Source organism: Cotesia typhae, unplaced genomic scaffold (genome assembly GCF_013202065.1).
Source record: "Cotesia typhae breed Kobodo isofemale line unplaced genomic scaffold, CoteBio_Ctyphae contig_119, whole genome shotgun sequence".
Taxonomy (NCBI): domain Eukaryota; kingdom Metazoa; phylum Arthropoda; class Insecta; order Hymenoptera; family Braconidae; genus Cotesia; species Cotesia typhae.
The window spans coordinates 273106-290644 of NW_027423712.1; the positions used below are offsets into that span (position 1 = coordinate 273106).

A 17539-nucleotide genomic window follows, 5' to 3' on the forward strand; every position below is an offset into this window, starting at 1 on the left:
TATATGTATATATGAAAAATATATCAAAAATGCATGTGGGTACTCAAATGAAAGGTCTTGATGAGTCTAACATCAGGATGAGCTTATATCTTTAAAAATGTCAATAGTTCACAAGATACAAAGTAATTTCTTAATTATCGGTGAGAATGATATAAAACCTTGAAAAGTCACAATTTCAAATCAAGACTTTTGCCATGATACTAAATTTAACTTAAAAAACCGATTTTATCATATAAATAAACTGGCCACAAAAATTTTTCTTATTCTGTTAATAATATAGATGAATTTTATGAGAATAGGAAAAAAAATTTATTATAGTATTATTTTTTTTATTATTTACCTGAGCGCCTTGTAACATTGTTTCGCTTCTTTCGTAGAAGTACGCCTGCCTTATTGGATTCGCAGATAAATTTTCTTGCTCGGGCAAATGAAATGTTGCATATGGATAAATATCTTCAGAGTACTCGGGTATACGTTCCAATGCATTTACCTCCCGACACGGGGATTGTTGACTAGGTTTACGTACTGTTGCATAATACTGTTCTCTCTGTTCCATATTGTGTTTGTTATCCAACGCCGCCTGGGTTTGAGAAGTTGGATCATTACCTCTTCTTCCTCTCAGAGAATCTTTTTTAAATAATAAAATTTTATTATTATTTATTAAACAGTTATTTTTTGTTAAAAGTGTTGAAAAAAAAGTTATTTACGTGTTTTCAAACAAAAGCAAACACCGCCGACGACTATAATAACAGCAACAACGGATATAACACTGGGCGCAAGTACTTGTGCATCGAAATAAACCGGCGTGACCTTTATTTCAGGCGGTCGCCCGTCATGGATCCTCGGTGAATCGCCAGGAGTAGTTGTACTAAATAGGTATTCCGCTTGAGTTGATCCGGCATTATTGTATCCTGTCACTCGTAATTCATAGCTCGTTCCACTCTCCAAATTTACTATCGGAAATCTCGATTGTGGTGACACATTATTCGATACTACAACAAAATTTTTATTATACTGATTAAAATTAACGGTAATTATGCAGAAGTGGGGCTGCGTTGTTTTCGAGTACTGCACCGTTTGAATATTTTTTTTTTAATTCTTCTTCACGGCGGATTTATGATAGAAATAATAGAAAGTATGAAAAGTAAATATTTTGATTTTTTTTTTTCGTTTGAAAATTCAAAATTTACGATTTTGAGCGTTTTTTAATGAAATGGTAACGATGCTATTTTTTCAGATATTGAAATATTTAAAAAATAAATAAATTAGGGAAAAAAAATTCAGAATATCATAATTTGAAAACTTTTGAACTTTCAAATGAAAAAAAAAAATCAAAATAATTAATTTTTATCATTTTTATCATTTTTATAATAAATCAGTCGTGAAGAAAAATTTGAACAATTTGAAAAAAAATATTCAAAAAGATCAATTTTTCGATTTTTTATTTTATTTCTATTTTATCTACAAAAAAAATTTGGTAATCATTTACAAGTGAGATAAAACGTATTTTTGGCCATATCTGGGTGAAAAATTAACATTTTTTAATTTTTTTTAATTTGCTTGTTTTTTACCACGGATTTATGGTGGTAATATCGAAAATATCAAAAAATTAATATTTCGATAGCTTTTTTGCCTTCAAAGTTGGAAAAAATTTTGGCTCTCATATTTTTGGATAAAATTTCTATTTTATATTTTTTTGATGTTTTTGATATATATATTTTTTTGAAAAGTACATAAAAAAAAGAATAATTAAAAAAAAAGTTGAATATCACAATTTTTTTGAAAATTTGTTTTTTTTTACGTATTTTTAAAAAAAATTATATCAAAATTAAAAAAAAAAAATTTCGTTCACAAAAATGAAAATTAAAATGGTAGATCCCACTTCTAAATAATTACTAAAAATTTTTGATACGTCCTCTTAGTTCTGCAATACCAAAAAGGTGTATGTTTTGAGATACGCCCTTTTGGCTTTAGTAACTTGATATAATTAATAATAGTAATTACCCAGTAGCCAATCACCGGGCAATCGTTTATATTCAACAACAAAGTAGAGCAATGGGCAGCCGCCGTCTTGCCAGGAAGTCAATTCGAGAATAACAGAGGTCATATTGGTACGTATGAGATGCTTTTTATGGGGAGGAACTGGTTTAGAGCCTTTGGTCCTAGCAGTTTCCATTTTGCTGGCACTTCCACTCCCTATGCGATTAAAAGCAGCCAGAGTAAATTGATACTTTGTACCGCACTGCAGACCTCCGAGTAAATGAGTACTGGCACGCCTGTCAAGCATAACTTCTTCCCATTCGGCGAATTCCTTGCGATAAGCCAACACAAATCCCTTTATAGGAGCACCCCCGTTGTCTCCCTGCTTCCACTGTAACTGCACCGCCTCGGTTGTTGTGCCAGTTGCGAGAAGTGTTGGAGGTGTTGGTGGAACTATGCGTAAAGTTTGTCAATTAAAACTTATAACTTTATATACCCACCAACCGGCAACTCGGCAACGCAGCAACAAAAACATCATCTGCTGTATCTCATAACGCTATACAAACTTTAACTGCCAAACAACATTTTTTTTATCTTTTTACTTTTTTCATATCTTTATCTAAAGTAAATTAATTTTTCTTTTTTTTGGCACATCAATTTAAAGTTTACTTTTAGTTATTCTTGGCTAAGCAAACTTTTTTTTATTTTAAATTTAGCCATATAATAGCTAAATTTGTCATTAAAGACAAATTTTTGGGAACTGGGGGAAATAAAGGATAAAGGGGGAAGGGGAGGACCTTTACTCAGTAGGAATTTTCGGTAACTGAAAAATTTTTCAGTTTAATATTTATTTATAATTTATTTATAATATATTTACCTTGAACTTGTAGACTGTAAACAATTTCATCAAACCCCAATGAATTTTTCACATGACACGAATAATTTCCCTCCTGACTTCTCTGTACATTTTTTAAAGTCAGCGTATGATCTGCTCCAATATCCAATCTGAAACAATAAAATTTTAATTTATTGAATTTTTTTTGGAAAAAAAAAAAAAATAGAATAAAGTAACTTTGATGAATAATAAATTAATTATAGCATACCTTTGGCTCTTTTGCAATTTAACATCCGCCAATCGCCAATCAACTGTCGGTTCAGGTACTCCAACGTATAAACAATGAAATCTTACGTCAACACGCCAAGACGTTATTATAGGAGCTCCAAAAGATACAATAGCCGCTGGAACTAATTACCAAAGTTAATTAAAATTTAATAAAATTATTTCACCGAGCTATACTATCCAAAGTTTACAGAGTATTAAAAAAACAAGTTAATTAATAAATCCAACTAAGAAAATGACTCTTTCTTAATAGAAAAAATAAAAGAAAATCTTTTGGAATTATTTAATTAAGTCTTTATCGTACACCATTTATTCATTTATTCTTTCTTTTACTTTTTATTTCTTCTAACCGAATTAATTAAATACCAAATAAAACAAAATAAAATAAAATAGTTTTAGAATTACTCGGTATTATTATTAACCAAATAATAAAGTATCAAGTGAATTTAGATGGGTATAATAATAAAGTTTATTTATAATTGAATAAAGTTATAAAAGAACGATCAAGAGAGGGAATTAGAAAAAAAGTACGACGATTGACGAGGAAATAAAAAGAAATAAAACGAAAATGAAATAAGTAACTTTTATATACAAAGCGAAAGTAACAAAAGAAAATTACACTCTTGTAACTTTAAACGTTTCTTGGTACTATAAACTTTGTCGTGAGGGAACTAATTATTTGACTGGTTGTTCTTTAACTTGTACTTATTCCTGTAGTGGGTATATAGAGCCACACCACAAGCCGACTCTCCGAGTTCGGGATCAATTTATTTTCTTGCCGTTTCCTCCTTTTATTATCAAGTTACTCGACAATAAAATGTCTGGGTAATAATACACCCAAATAGGGGAGGTATTTTAAAGTTATAAAATAAAGTATATAAATAATAATGTGTAAAATACAAAAGTACAAAAGTACAAAAGTATAAAAGTAAAAAAGTAAAAAAGTACGTTTGGTTACCAACCGGTAGAACTTGGCTGAAGTTTGATGACCGGAGTACTTGGTCCCTCTCCGACTTTAGTAGAAGCAGTGACCCATGCTTCATAAGATTCTCGTAGTTTCAACCCCGTGGCTTCATAGTGTAAACTTTGAGCCGGCAAAATGTCTTTAATGATCTTTACTTCTTGGCCCTGATCCAGCGCTCGTATATACACGGTGTACTTAGTGACAACACCATTCGGTCGTTTTGGTGGCAACCACGAAATAATAACAACATTATCCGCGGCTGGAATTGCCTTCACGCGCTCCGGTACATCAGGAACTGTTTTTATTATTTATTATTTATTTTAAAAATTAATTACCAAAAATATGTCTTTTAAAATAATAAATTTTTACCAGTTTCTTCCGTCATACACGAAATGGGCATACTGGTTACACCTTCCCCGGCCCGGGTGTAAGCCAAAATCTGGACGGTGTAGTTTGTGTAGGGCCGTAAATCGTGGAGAACTGTGCTGAGCGCTTGAGTAATCTTTGTATCTCGAGATCCCAGAATTTCACTACTTTCTTCATTAGCCGGTTCGTATAAAAGTTTGTACCCCTTTATTACTCCGTGAATTTTATCCGACGGCGGTGCTTTCCACGTTACTTGAATATTTTGACCAGTCAGCGCTGTGCAGGCAATGTGCTGCGGTGGAGCACTCGGTACTAAAAATAAATATTGTCAATATTTATTACATTTTATTTTATTTTATTTTATTTAATAAAGTACAAACCTGCTTCGAGGGTTTGGGTTATCACTGGATCAGAACCGGGACCATCTCCTTTGCTGTTAAAAGCCTTCACCACAATGCTGTACTCGGTAAATTTTCTCAGCCCAGTTAAACGGTACTCGTAAGATCCGTCTCCATTTCCCGTAATACCCACTCGAGTTATATTTGTTGCCTGCTCGTCATCTCTTTGCAAAAAAATCAAACATTTATAATCAAAAAAAATTTCTTGACTGAAGAACAAAATTCTTGGCTCAAGAAAATTTTTGGGTGCCTGAAGGAAGACCAAAGTTGTGTTGGCCGAAGTAAAAATTTTTCTTGAGATTTTATTCTTGGTGGAAGTAATTTTTTCTTCATTCAAATTATCATAAATACTTGATACAATAAATTTTTATAGTTTATCAAGATTTTTAGATACTTTAGGGAAGTAGCGCCACCCTGAGAAAATTTTTCTCTTGAATATTTGATACCTATTTTATATTATTGTAACGTACAATTATACATATTGAATGAAAAAAAAAAAATGATTCAATATTATTTGATCTTCCAATTTGACACGTTAGTCAATAAAAATAATAATGAAAATTTACTATCGAGATATTTAATTTTTTGGAGCAAGAAAGAAATAATTGAAATTTTTTGTGTCAAAAAAAAAATTTTTTTTCACTCCAAAAAATAATTAGGAAGAAAAATATTTTCTTGACTCAAGTGAACCCTTTTTCCGTGCGATTATACCTCAGTATAGTAGAAGCAATGGTGTATCCAAGAAGCTCTCCATTCCACAGAGCCTGATCGGGAGGCTGCCAGGTGATTTTGAGCTGCTGAGGACCCAGAGGCTCTGCAGTGACCTGCCTTGGAGGCCCGCCCGGTATCTCTCCGTCAGTTTGAACCTGTAATTTTTTTTTTTTAATAAAAAATAAAAGTAAAGAATGTGAGCATGCATTGATGAGATAATGCGATAAAATATCGAATACTGACATGAAGAATGTCGCTTGGGGCTGATGTCCCGAGATGATTTTCCGCAAAGACACGAAAATGGTAGGTGGTTGCCGGTTTTAGTTGTGATACCAAAGCGATCGTGTTGTCTCCTGCTACCGGCTGGGTGTTGTGGTCATGCCACACATCTTTTACAGATACACACACACACAAACTTAATTACACGTATTCATAATTATGGCATTAGTAATAGGTAATAGGATATATTTAATAACAGCAAGTGATACTACTTGTGATATAAGTGATACAAGTGATATAAGTGATATAGGCGTACATTGTATCAGCCATAGTAAAGGTTTTAGGTCTGAAGAGGTTATTGTTTAGTTTATCATTAGACAGACCCTCTCGGAGTTGTCGAGTTGTTGTTGTTGTTGATGCTGTTATGTATGTCAATATGTGTGGAATGTCATTCAATTAGTCGAGTACATATAGAAGGATACATAATAATAGATAGTGGAAATCGAGATGGAGAAGGATGTAACAGGAGAAGATGATAAAAATAGTATGTAATATGTTTTTCTTTAATAAATTTATAAATATACCTACCATCGGCCTCTTTGTACTGAATAATATAATTAGTTATTGGCGAGTCGGGGTTGAGAGAGTCTGAGTCGCTGGAAGGCGATGACCAAGACAAAAGTATCGAGCGACTTTTAAGCTCGGCAACGTGTAAATTCCGGGGAAAATTAGGAGGCTCTTGGACCAGAAGATTGATCGATGCTTTGTCCATGCCATACGCATTGCTGGCAACGCACACGTACTCTCCCCGATCCTCATGGCCTGCTTTAGTTATTCGTAATTCAGACGTCATTCCACGGGGTGTTGAATTATTCTCCAATATATATCTGCACAGTACGTGATTTCGAATCTATTACCTTTATTAAGTTAACAGTTATCGATTTTATTATAAATTATATATCTATACAGTACTGTATATTAAACATGTAATTAACGCTATTTATTATTAATTATTATTGTAACTCATTCCAATTATTATTCATTTTTATTCAATAATTCATTGTTCCAATTGTTTGTTTATGAAAGTTTATTTTACTGAACATTTAATAATATCCATTAATTCGAATGACTGATACTTTACTTTGGCTATTGTTATCATAATAATAATTTAAATTGTCATTTCTATTTATATATTGTGAGAAATGCTAAAATTAATCTTATGAATACCTTAAATCATAAATTGGCTCAATTCTGCCGGCACGATTACGCCAACTGATATCTAGAGGTGAATCACCTTCGGCCTCGCATCTCAAAGTTCCCGTTTCACCTCTTCTAACAGATTCTTGACGTGTTTTTACTTCAACGTGCGGCCCCGCTGAAAAATAAAAATTTATTTTTATCTAAATAATCAATACAGACAATTGTTAAATTTATAAATTTATAAAAATAATAAAATAAAATACCAGAGTAGAAAAAGTCTGATAGAATTTAGTTGATACATAATTTAAACTAGCCGGTGACATAGCTGATAAATATTTTACCGTGAACTGTTAGACGAATGAGTTTACTGAGACCAGGACCTATGCCATTGCTTCCTTGGCACAAGTAAAACCCGCTGTGTTCTCTGGATACTCTTGGAATAACCAACGAGCCATTCTTTGAAACTTCAATGCCTTCCATAGTTCCTCCGTATCCGAGCTCACGGTAGTCTCCTGGCGTTTCACCTTTTTTTTTTTTTTTTTTTTTAATCAAATCTACTTGTTAATATTTGATGAGATAAATTTTATTAAATTAAATTACATAAAAAGTAAAGAATACAATATAATAATGAAGTAAAAGTTAACAAGAATCCTCGTGAAGTTAGACGAAACTAATTTTATTTAAAAATTTGTGTCTATGCATATATATGAAGAGAGAGAGAAAGAAAAGCTCATTCGAAACTGAATGAAAACGCTGAGTGCACCGATCAGCAAAATTCATGACGAATGGAACAAAGTTCCCCACAGCCAACACTGTCGAATAGACCCCGAGTTAATGAAGGCTTGGATTTTCAACCGTCAACCCCTTACTGTTATATATACTAGTACAGTTCATTGTTCGAGTGAAATACATTCAAGATAGAAATTCATTAAAATCATGCAATCTAAAACTTTAACGCGACTTTTACTCTTTCTTGTATAATAACTTGAAGGGAAAAAAAAATAAATAAACAATTAAATATTTTTTTCAACAACTAAATGTTGAATATTTTTTTTTTTTTTTTTTTTTTTTTTTTATAGAAGAATAATTTACCGATAGATTGTTTCCAGGTAACATTAGGAATAGGAAATCCTTCAGCTTGGCAAGCCACGGAGACAGAGTGACCTACAATAGCATCCTGGTCGATAGGTTCCACAACCCAACGAGGAGGGACTAAAAATACCATTCTATTAAAATTTTAGTCAGACCTAACAGATGATATCTACCGTTTTTATTGGTTTCTTTTTTTTTAATTCTTGTCCCAATTTGTTTTAGTTTTTAATTTTTTGTAACAAAATTTGTTTAAAACTCTAAATATTTACGCAATAAACCGAACAAAAATTACTTTTATTTTTTATTAATATAAAGTTTAATAACATGCATTTCTAAATAATTAATAATAATAATAATAATATTTTTGAATCTCAAATAACTACATGGTACTTATAAAACAACGCTTAACGACTTTGTAAAATATTATTTTCTACTTTAGTTTAAAATTTCGTGAACTGACGATAATATTTTGGAGCTTTCTCTTTATTTATTTTTATTTAATGTCAATAGATTTTTTTTCCATCATTTATCGAAAGCAAATTACTATAAATTAAATCTCTTTGTCGTCAGTTCAAGCTGTTAAAATTACGTATACGATCAATAATAATAATAATAATAATAATGATAATAATAGAAGTAATATTAATAATTAATAATTATAATAATAATAATGAATGAAAATATAATCATGCTTGAAACAGTTAATGACACCGCTACAAAATACAAGTGCACAACAAAGTATCGTAAAATTAACTACGATACGTTATGCCTACCGTAAAATTACGTGTTTTTGTTTGTCCTCAATATTTATTAAATACTCCAGTAAATGACCTTTGCAATTTATGTTTTTATATATTTTTATATTTTATATTTTATATTTTAAAAACTGGACAATGCCCGTCGGGCTCAATTTGCTCTGTTAATACTCAATTTAAATTTTTAAAAATTTAAAAGGATCGAAGCACTCTCTAATTCAACAGAACACTAGACTATTTTTTTTTTTTTTTTTTCGTTTCATATTTTAAAACTTCAACAAAAATAATAATTTTTTTTTTTTTTTTTTTTTTTTTTTTTAACTAAGAGATTTATAAATAAAATGGATAAAATAATAGACGGTGTTTGTTTTATGGAGGAGGACTGGATTTGATTAACCGTGGTCACCGGAAATGATTGCTAACGACATGAAAACCATGAGATAACGACAGTGCTCGATACACAGGTGTGCATATACATATATATTTGATAATATGAATTTACGATATTTCATTCCCATACCCAGGACTCTGGACTCTAAACTCGGTGACTGTCGCGTAAACTGATATTAATGTAGCGGGCAGTACTCGCACACGGCATACACCCAATACTCTACCAACAGAGTCTCTGTATCTCGATTCTCGATATTACATTATATACATATACATATATATATATTCATCCAACAGTAGCATGCTGCTCTATTCTGCAGTCGTTAGCTTAGTTTCATCAACAGCTCATCGATCAATAAACTTCGATCACTTCCCGGCACCTAATTCTATATATATTTGTATTAATCATAAAAAAGAGTGCTTGGATCCTTTTAATTTAAAAAAAAAAAAAAAAAAATTCAAATAATATAAATAATAATAAAGTATTGATTGAAGATGAAAGAAACAAACCGAAAACAGCGAGAACAGCGGTGTGCTCGACGACACCGGCAACATTGCTGATTTGACATGTGTAATTTCCGGAATTCTTCTCGTTAACGCTATTAATAGTGAGGATACTGGAAAACGGTGAATAGTTGCTTATTTGAATATTTCCCACCGACGAAAACAACGACGACGAAGAAGAAGAAGAAGATGATGATAATGATGATGACGATGATATTGATGATGATGACGATGAGGATGATGCATGCTCCCCAGCGGGATGCTCTCTCAATTGAATTGGCTCGTTGTTGACCAACCAGGTGATATTGAATGGCTGATCTCCTTCACTCGTCGAGCACATTAGCTGCGTCCTCGTTCCGTCCATAACCCCGCTTTCGAGAAAAAACGGCGAGATCCGGGGTGGAACTACAAGGGTACTTTTTTATATACTTGTTACCGAGTAACTCACTGACTAACCGATAGCTTTTAATTATTTTCACCGCGATTAACAAATCTTTTATTTATTTAGCCACGAAATTTTTCGGCTAAGAGGCACAACGTTGAATTTTTTTTTTTTTTAATTTTACTCTTTTTTTTTTTTTTTTTTTTTTTTTTAAATTATTACTTACCAAATATTTAGATATTCTATTCAATTACTCGTTGCAAAATTATAATAATATTTAATTAATTAAATAACAAAGTACAAATAAACATAAATATTATATAATATGGACGTTGTTGATGCAAACGTCAAGATAAATAACAATTAAAATTTAATAATAAACATTGGCGAATAAATAGGACGAGTTTATTAATTACTCCCGGATAGTCTATTCAAATGTTCTCGTATTATTCTTTGTAATTAACTTATTCATGCCCCTTACCGAAGTCATAAAAAAGTTTATAATAATAAAATTGAAATAATGACGTTAAAATCGTTAATTAACCACAGTTTAAAGTAAATCGTAAAATTCAGTCTACTATTGTTTTCATCAACTTCAACTGAAAGTTTTAAAGTTTTAATTTTACTGGGGTTTAATTTTGTTACCGATTTAACGGGTGATTTTAATAATATTTTACTTATTATAATTAAATTATGAGTTTTTAATAAATATAGATAGGTAAAAAGTTTATATATGAGATTATTGGCATCCAGAGTATTGTAAAATCAACAACGCGGGTTGTGTTTCATGCCACAACAAACATTGTTTTACATAATACGATCAGGTGTTGTATACTCGCGGACAGACAGATATCGAGAATCTACAACACACACAATCCACTGTATTGGGACGTGAGCGCGTTAGAGCAAACGATGCAATTTGTATTTCATTATCTGCAATGACCAGAAGCAAATAAATCCTCCGCTGCTGAGTTTACTATCATTTGATATCACGTGTCCCACCTGTGTTTTTTTTTCTCCTTTATTCATTTAATATATCATAACCGTAAGTAAATTTGCGAAAAAAAAGAGAGTAACTTATAAACACACATACATTTGATAGCATTTAAATACTCGGTAAATATTGTTCGAGAGCATTTGAATTTTATTGTTATTTTATTTTGTAAAACGTATTTTTTAAAAATATTTATCAATGTTTACTTTACTCGTCTATTATTCGCACAAAAATATACCAATTCTACATCCTACCTATTATAATAATAATATAAATATTAAACCGCAATACACAAATAATTAATAAATAACAACGTGTGAATAATATATATGTACCTGATGATATTGAATGAATTAAAAATAAATAAAATACTTCCAATAAAATAAAAGGAAGTACTATAATTTAACTCAACAGCCCAAATTAGATACAAATTACAACACAATATCTAAATTCAAATATTTATCATTCGAAAATTTATTATATATGTATACTCCTACTAAATATTATTTTATTGGTAATTAATATCAATTAAATGTGCGAGAAAAATCAGTCAAATTACTTTAAAAATAATTGGAAAAATTTTTACCAAATCTGTGTGTTATATAATTAAATATTTAATTAAATGTTAAGTGAGTAATAATAATAACAATAATAATAATAATAATAATAATAATAATAATGATAAAAAATTTAATTGTGCATACTGCAGTGTATTATAGGTTGATATGAGGATGTTGGTATTCCAAAGCTACTCATTAATGTCTAATGAATTCAAAGTGTTGGTATTGTACGTCATGAGTGCATCACGATATATATATATATATATATATATATATATATATATATATATATATATATATATATATGTTTTTGTATATATTATATATCATTGCGAATAAAAGCAAAGACTGGATCCATAACTGCTATCCGTGCAAATAGACAACACCATGCAGGTTTCATTCTTATTTAAAAACTTTTAATTATATTTTTTTTTTCCTTTTTTTATATTTTTACCCTTTAAATATCAATTATCATTCCTATTAGTTTCAATTTACAAGTTTAAATATCAAATGTAATTGTTAAAAGTAATAGGAAGAATAATTAAAAATATAATTAAAAATTAAAAATACGTTAAATTAGCATGCTGAAACAAACGAAAGAACGAGTAGAGCGAGCGAGCTAGAAAATATAAAGATAAAAGAGTAAAACGAGCAAGAGAATTGAGTGTGAAGAAAAATAATAGTTTTAAAAACACAACAAAGAGAATATAAAAGACTATCGGAAATTTGGAAATGGTTAATTAATTAATTAATATATTTACCAAAAATTCCGATAGAGTTTAGTAGTTTTAAATATCTATATGAATTTTTTTTTTTCAAGAGAAGAAAAGTGTAATAAAATGAATAAAATGAAAATAAAAAAGTAAATAGGGTGTTTGTTTAGTTAAATAATTGGGTATGATTATATGTTGGTGGTTGTTTAAGTAGACAGACACCAACAACAACTAAACGGTGATTCGTTACCGTTGACAAGGAGAAGAGTAGAGTGAGCGACGGTTGCAGCGCCATTGGTCACGCGACAGGTGTACGTGCCATTGTGTGCAGGAGTTATCGTGCTAACGCTCAGAGCACTATTAAAAGCGTCATAATGGCGGATCGTTATTGACTCTTCTAACGATTGATCAATCCTATGTATATTTTTATTATTATTTTGTTTAAACATTCGTGATGACGTTGAAGAAGAAGAAGAGGAGGAGGAAGAAGAAGAACGTCCTTTCGACAACATATTCTTAATTCCACTCTCGGTATTGTCTCCTCGTCCATCATTTTTACCAGAGTTACTTTTACTCTGGCCGTTGATTGACACTCCATTGGAACTTCCTGAGGAATCTTGATCACGTGTCTCTATCGGCACATTATCTTTTAGCCACGTGAATGTAAGAGGTAAATCACCTGTTACAACTACGCACTGTATGCTAGTACGATCGCCTACGTTTAAATCGCGAGCAAAACTGAAAGGCGTGATTTTAGGTGGCACTGAAAAGACAATATAGAAAAAAACAAAATAGGAGTGGCATTCCATTTAAAATAAGCTCGTGATTAACATGATTCATATTTTAAATAAAAAAAAAAAAAATTTTAAATAAAAGCTCTATAACTTAATTGTATGTATATAAATATAAAAAATATTAAAAGAGAGTTTATTTACAAGGCACTTGCTAATTTCCCATTGCTTCGGGGTATTTTAATCAACCCACGAATATCCCGTACATTGCTTTACATACTCCCAACAATAAAAGCTTTTTATGTTTTAATAAAAGTCAAAGAGATTACATTATTTTTATTTTTAATCCTTTATTTTCTACCGTTATTCATTGTTATGCCGCGAACGATTGTTCAAAATTAAAACAAATATTTACAAATTTAATAATCTTTATTGATATGCTGTCAATTAATAAAAAAAAAAAAAAAAAAAAAAAAAAAGGCAGTAAATAAAGTTACGAGACATTCGATTTGGCAGTTTTAAGAGTTTTCATTCTTGCTGTTTGGCAGTTTGGCACAATTTCGCTGCACAATATAAATTAATCTCAATATATTTCGATAAAATTTAAAAATTTATTGAACGTGTACAGTAGCTATTTAAAGCCCAGCGAAATTGTGATGGAAATAAAAAAGTCAAGTAAAGTTATATTCATTGCTTGAATTATAATAATAATAATAATAATAATAAATTATATAAAAGCTAAATATTCTAGGCGGATATGGTATTGGCGTCTCGATTGTTAAAAAATTTACACATAAATGAAATACATATACATATATATGTATCCAGGAGCGCGGTCATATTAGATATATGTTTGTTCCTAGACATAACAGTGAATAAGTATGTGCAAATATGTATATGATATGTTTTTCGGAGCGGTGAACTAGCTCGTGCAGGACTGATGCATCAGCAGTGCAGTGAATTGTGATAGTCCTGTATATTTATATAAAGTTATTTTACCCTATTTTAAATATTTTTCTATAGTATGTATTTTATTAAAAAAAGCTCCTGGCGATGTTTTACGACTGTATTTTTCTCAACGCACAAAAAATCGTTCATATTTAGTTTTTTATATCTAATGATTGTTGACTAACCGTCATCGTGTTTGTATGGCTGTTGATATTATATATTCTCAAAATATAAATCCATTTTAATAATTTAAATATACACGCTGAATATAAAGTTATAAAGTTTGAGAGTCTGCATAAAATATATATTGTTATAGGAAAAAAAAAAAAAAAAAAAAAAAAAAAAAAAAAAAAGAAGAAGAAAAACAAATACTTGAACTAGACGGAGTGAAAACTCTCGAGGAATTTTTCGACTTTGATCTTGATATCCATAAGTGTCTTGTTAGCATAAGTATATCATTAATGAAAAAAGATTTTAAAATAAAAAAATATCTCTTTGAATAAATATCAAAGCGTTTGAATTTTAACACGATCCTTTACTCGCAGCAGAGTCTCGAGACTTCAAACTTTATAAAATTCAATAAATAGATTATCAATTTATAATATAGATCTGTTCTATATATTATATAATATAACATTCTGTTTGATTATAATTTATAATTTATAATATTAATAATAACAACTTACCGAGTACTCTAACGTCAACAGTACGATGAGAAGTATAGTTGTGTTTATTCCGTGCGACACAGGTATATATACCTTGATCTGCGCTACGCTGAACGGTATCAATCGTCAAAGTTCCATTTGCAACTCTCTGGCGTATGTTTGTTGGTAATCGAGTGCCGTCTGTCGAAAAATAAATATCGAATACATCAAATTTGAATTTAAGCGATAGATATATATTTGTTTATTTTTTTTATCCGATTATTTGTTGTTGTTTTTTTTTTTTTTTTTTTTTTTTTTATCGAAAAGTAAAAGTTTAACTGTGACCTATTGAGTCAGTCAATTGAGAACATACTTTTTTCCCAAATAATGGATTCAATGGGATACCCAGCAACTGGACACTTTATTTCAAGTTGTTTTTCCGCGATTGCTGACACTGCTGGCATTGGACGTACATACGGCAATCCTGAAAATAAATAAAAAAACAAACCGAAAATAAAAAACGATATGGATAGATTTTTTATTCTATTGGGAATATGCTTGTTAATAGACCAATTTATTGCATCGTTTTTTCCATCAACTATGTGTATAAATATAAATTTAAATATTTGTTTGTTTATAAATTGATTGATATATAAATAAATAAATTTAATGTTTTTAATTTTAACAGGAGAAATAACAATTTGATTATATTAATATACTTTTATCTGGATGGCGATAAAATTTGATAGGATGGTAGGCGAGTATATTTGAAGGTAAAAGCTAATTAAGATAATGAATGCTGACCATAAACATTGAGCCTGGCAGAGTGAGATGATTCGCCAGCCCGGCTAGCAGCTGTGCATTGATATTCACCGCTGTCCTCGGATTTAACAGAGGATATGTTTACATGGGAAATAACATCCCCGTACACGGTGACGTACTGGCCAATAAGTATACGGTCATTTTGGGGTAGCGGAAACCCATCAAGCAGCCATGAAATTTGAGGCGTTGGATTACCAGCAGCGCTGCATTTAAGTGACACTGATGGTCCCGGCTGCATTGTTTGTTCGATGAATCGGTACACCAGTTGCGGAGATATTTCTGCTCACAAACAATTATTACACCATAAATTATTAGTATTTTTTTTTTTAATTTTAGTATTAGTTTAAAAACAAAAACAACATAAAAGATAAAAATAGAAAAATAGATCATCTGAGTTGATTATGTCGACGTTAAAATGGGATATCAGTGCAATAGTTAGACAGACAGAATGAGGGAGACAACCATTGTCAGAGTATATCCGCGTAGATGAAAATTCTCGAGGGAGCAAGAAAAAAAAGACCGGCACCACCAGACGTGATAATGTCACTGAGATTATTGAGGATACCAATTTTTATGGTATGCAGAGAGCAACCAGAGATTTCACTTTGCTATCCTCGATAACTTATCATTCAAACTTTCCTACAAGCAAATTTAAAGCCAGTTATGTTTACTTTTAATAAAGATATTAATATCTAATAATACCAAAGTAATAATAGATAAATTATCGATTTAATAAAAATAATTATAAATATTTTTTTTAGGAAAGTGATAAGATAGATATGGAAGTAAACCACAAAGTAGCTGGCATTTTAGACGCTTAAAGGATATTCAGAATATCGTCAAAACCACAGGAACCTCGTTAGCGTATGCAAATCCAGGATGCTAACTATCATCATCACATCACGGTATAGTGCTCCGGGAACGAGCGAGCACCCGAGGTTCTCCGGTACATCAATATACACCTACCTATCTACCTGTTTACACATTTTGCATTCAAACTTTAAAACTCTATTACAAAAACAACAACATACAAATACTACATTTAATATAGACGGTAGTTTAAAAATATATGCTCTCAGTGATTTCAGTTTATCAATATTGATAAAACATTAAATACCAATACCAATAGCTTTAGGTTAATTAAAAACATAAATGGAAATATATGTATTTAATTGAAGGTATCGCATCCTGTTAAATGGATTCTTTTTGAGCGAATGCCAATTAAATTGAAAAAGATACGCGTCAGTATGGATAAACTATTGATTATTATTATTAAAATGTATTTACATGAAACTAAAATAATTTTCGTAGGTAAGCGCATCAATTGAAAATACAACTGGATCGATTTTGGTGCTTTTAAGGTCATGAGAAGAGCTTTTCAGGTCACGCGGTGTAATTTGTATCCAATAGTTTTTTTCTTAATACTTTTGCGGGTTAACTAAACAGAAAGAAAAATTTTTTGATTGAAGAACAAAATTCTTATATATTATTTGATCTTTCCATTTGATATGTTAATCAATAAAAATATTAATGAAAATTTAATTTTTTGGAGCAAGGACTAAATTTTCTCAAAACAAGAAAATTTTCTTGACTTAAATAAATTTTTTTGGATCATACGTATTTCTTAAAGCAAGGGAATTAATTTGTTAGAATAAGTGAAATTTCTTGGGTCAAAAAAAAAAAATTTGTTTTCGCGCTAGAAAATAATTCGGAAGAAAAATATTTTCTCGGTTCAAGTGAACCTTTTTTTTCGGTGTATTTAAAAACTGTCAAAAAGGATCTTGTAAATTTTTTTTTTTTTTTCAAAAAAATTCTTTTAAAATTGTCGAGAATAAGGTCTATTGGATGAGCTTGTAAATAAAAATAAACAACTATAAATGGTGACAGAGAAAAGAAGAATTTAAATGCACATCTCTGTGAGAAACTGAGGGATGGATAAATTTATCAACAAACACGGTGGTAGATGAGTATGTACATCTAATTGAAAATCGGCGTGTTTGTACAGTTGGCACATAAACGGAATGAGAAAGAAGTTACGAAAGATGA

General features: G+C 30.4%; 1 protein-coding gene across 1 annotated transcript in view; it reads right to left on the minus strand.

Annotated features, from left to right (window-relative positions):
- Positions 1–17539, minus strand: part of LOC141530946 (cell adhesion molecule Dscam2) — a 45657-nt gene that overhangs the window by 2745 nt on the left and 25373 nt on the right. The window contains exons 8-25 of the mRNA XM_074248352.1: positions 15476–15772; positions 15045–15155; positions 14714–14872; positions 12599–13111; positions 8051–8170; positions 7300–7482; positions 6986–7133; positions 6347–6645; positions 5783–5928; positions 5540–5694; positions 4811–4992; positions 4434–4742; positions 4063–4359; positions 3084–3225; positions 2858–2985; positions 2005–2433; positions 708–992; positions 341–627 (exon numbers count right to left, since the gene is read on the minus strand). Coding sequence (XP_074104453.1) covers positions 341–627; positions 708–992; positions 2005–2433; positions 2858–2985; positions 3084–3225; positions 4063–4359; positions 4434–4742; positions 4811–4992; positions 5540–5694; positions 5783–5928; positions 6347–6645; positions 6986–7133; positions 7300–7482; positions 8051–8170; positions 12599–13111; positions 14714–14872; positions 15045–15155; positions 15476–15772 — 4190 coding nt within the window. The remainder of the gene's footprint in view (positions 1–340; positions 628–707; positions 993–2004; positions 2434–2857; positions 2986–3083; positions 3226–4062; positions 4360–4433; positions 4743–4810; positions 4993–5539; positions 5695–5782; positions 5929–6346; positions 6646–6985; positions 7134–7299; positions 7483–8050; positions 8171–12598; positions 13112–14713; positions 14873–15044; positions 15156–15475; positions 15773–17539) is intronic.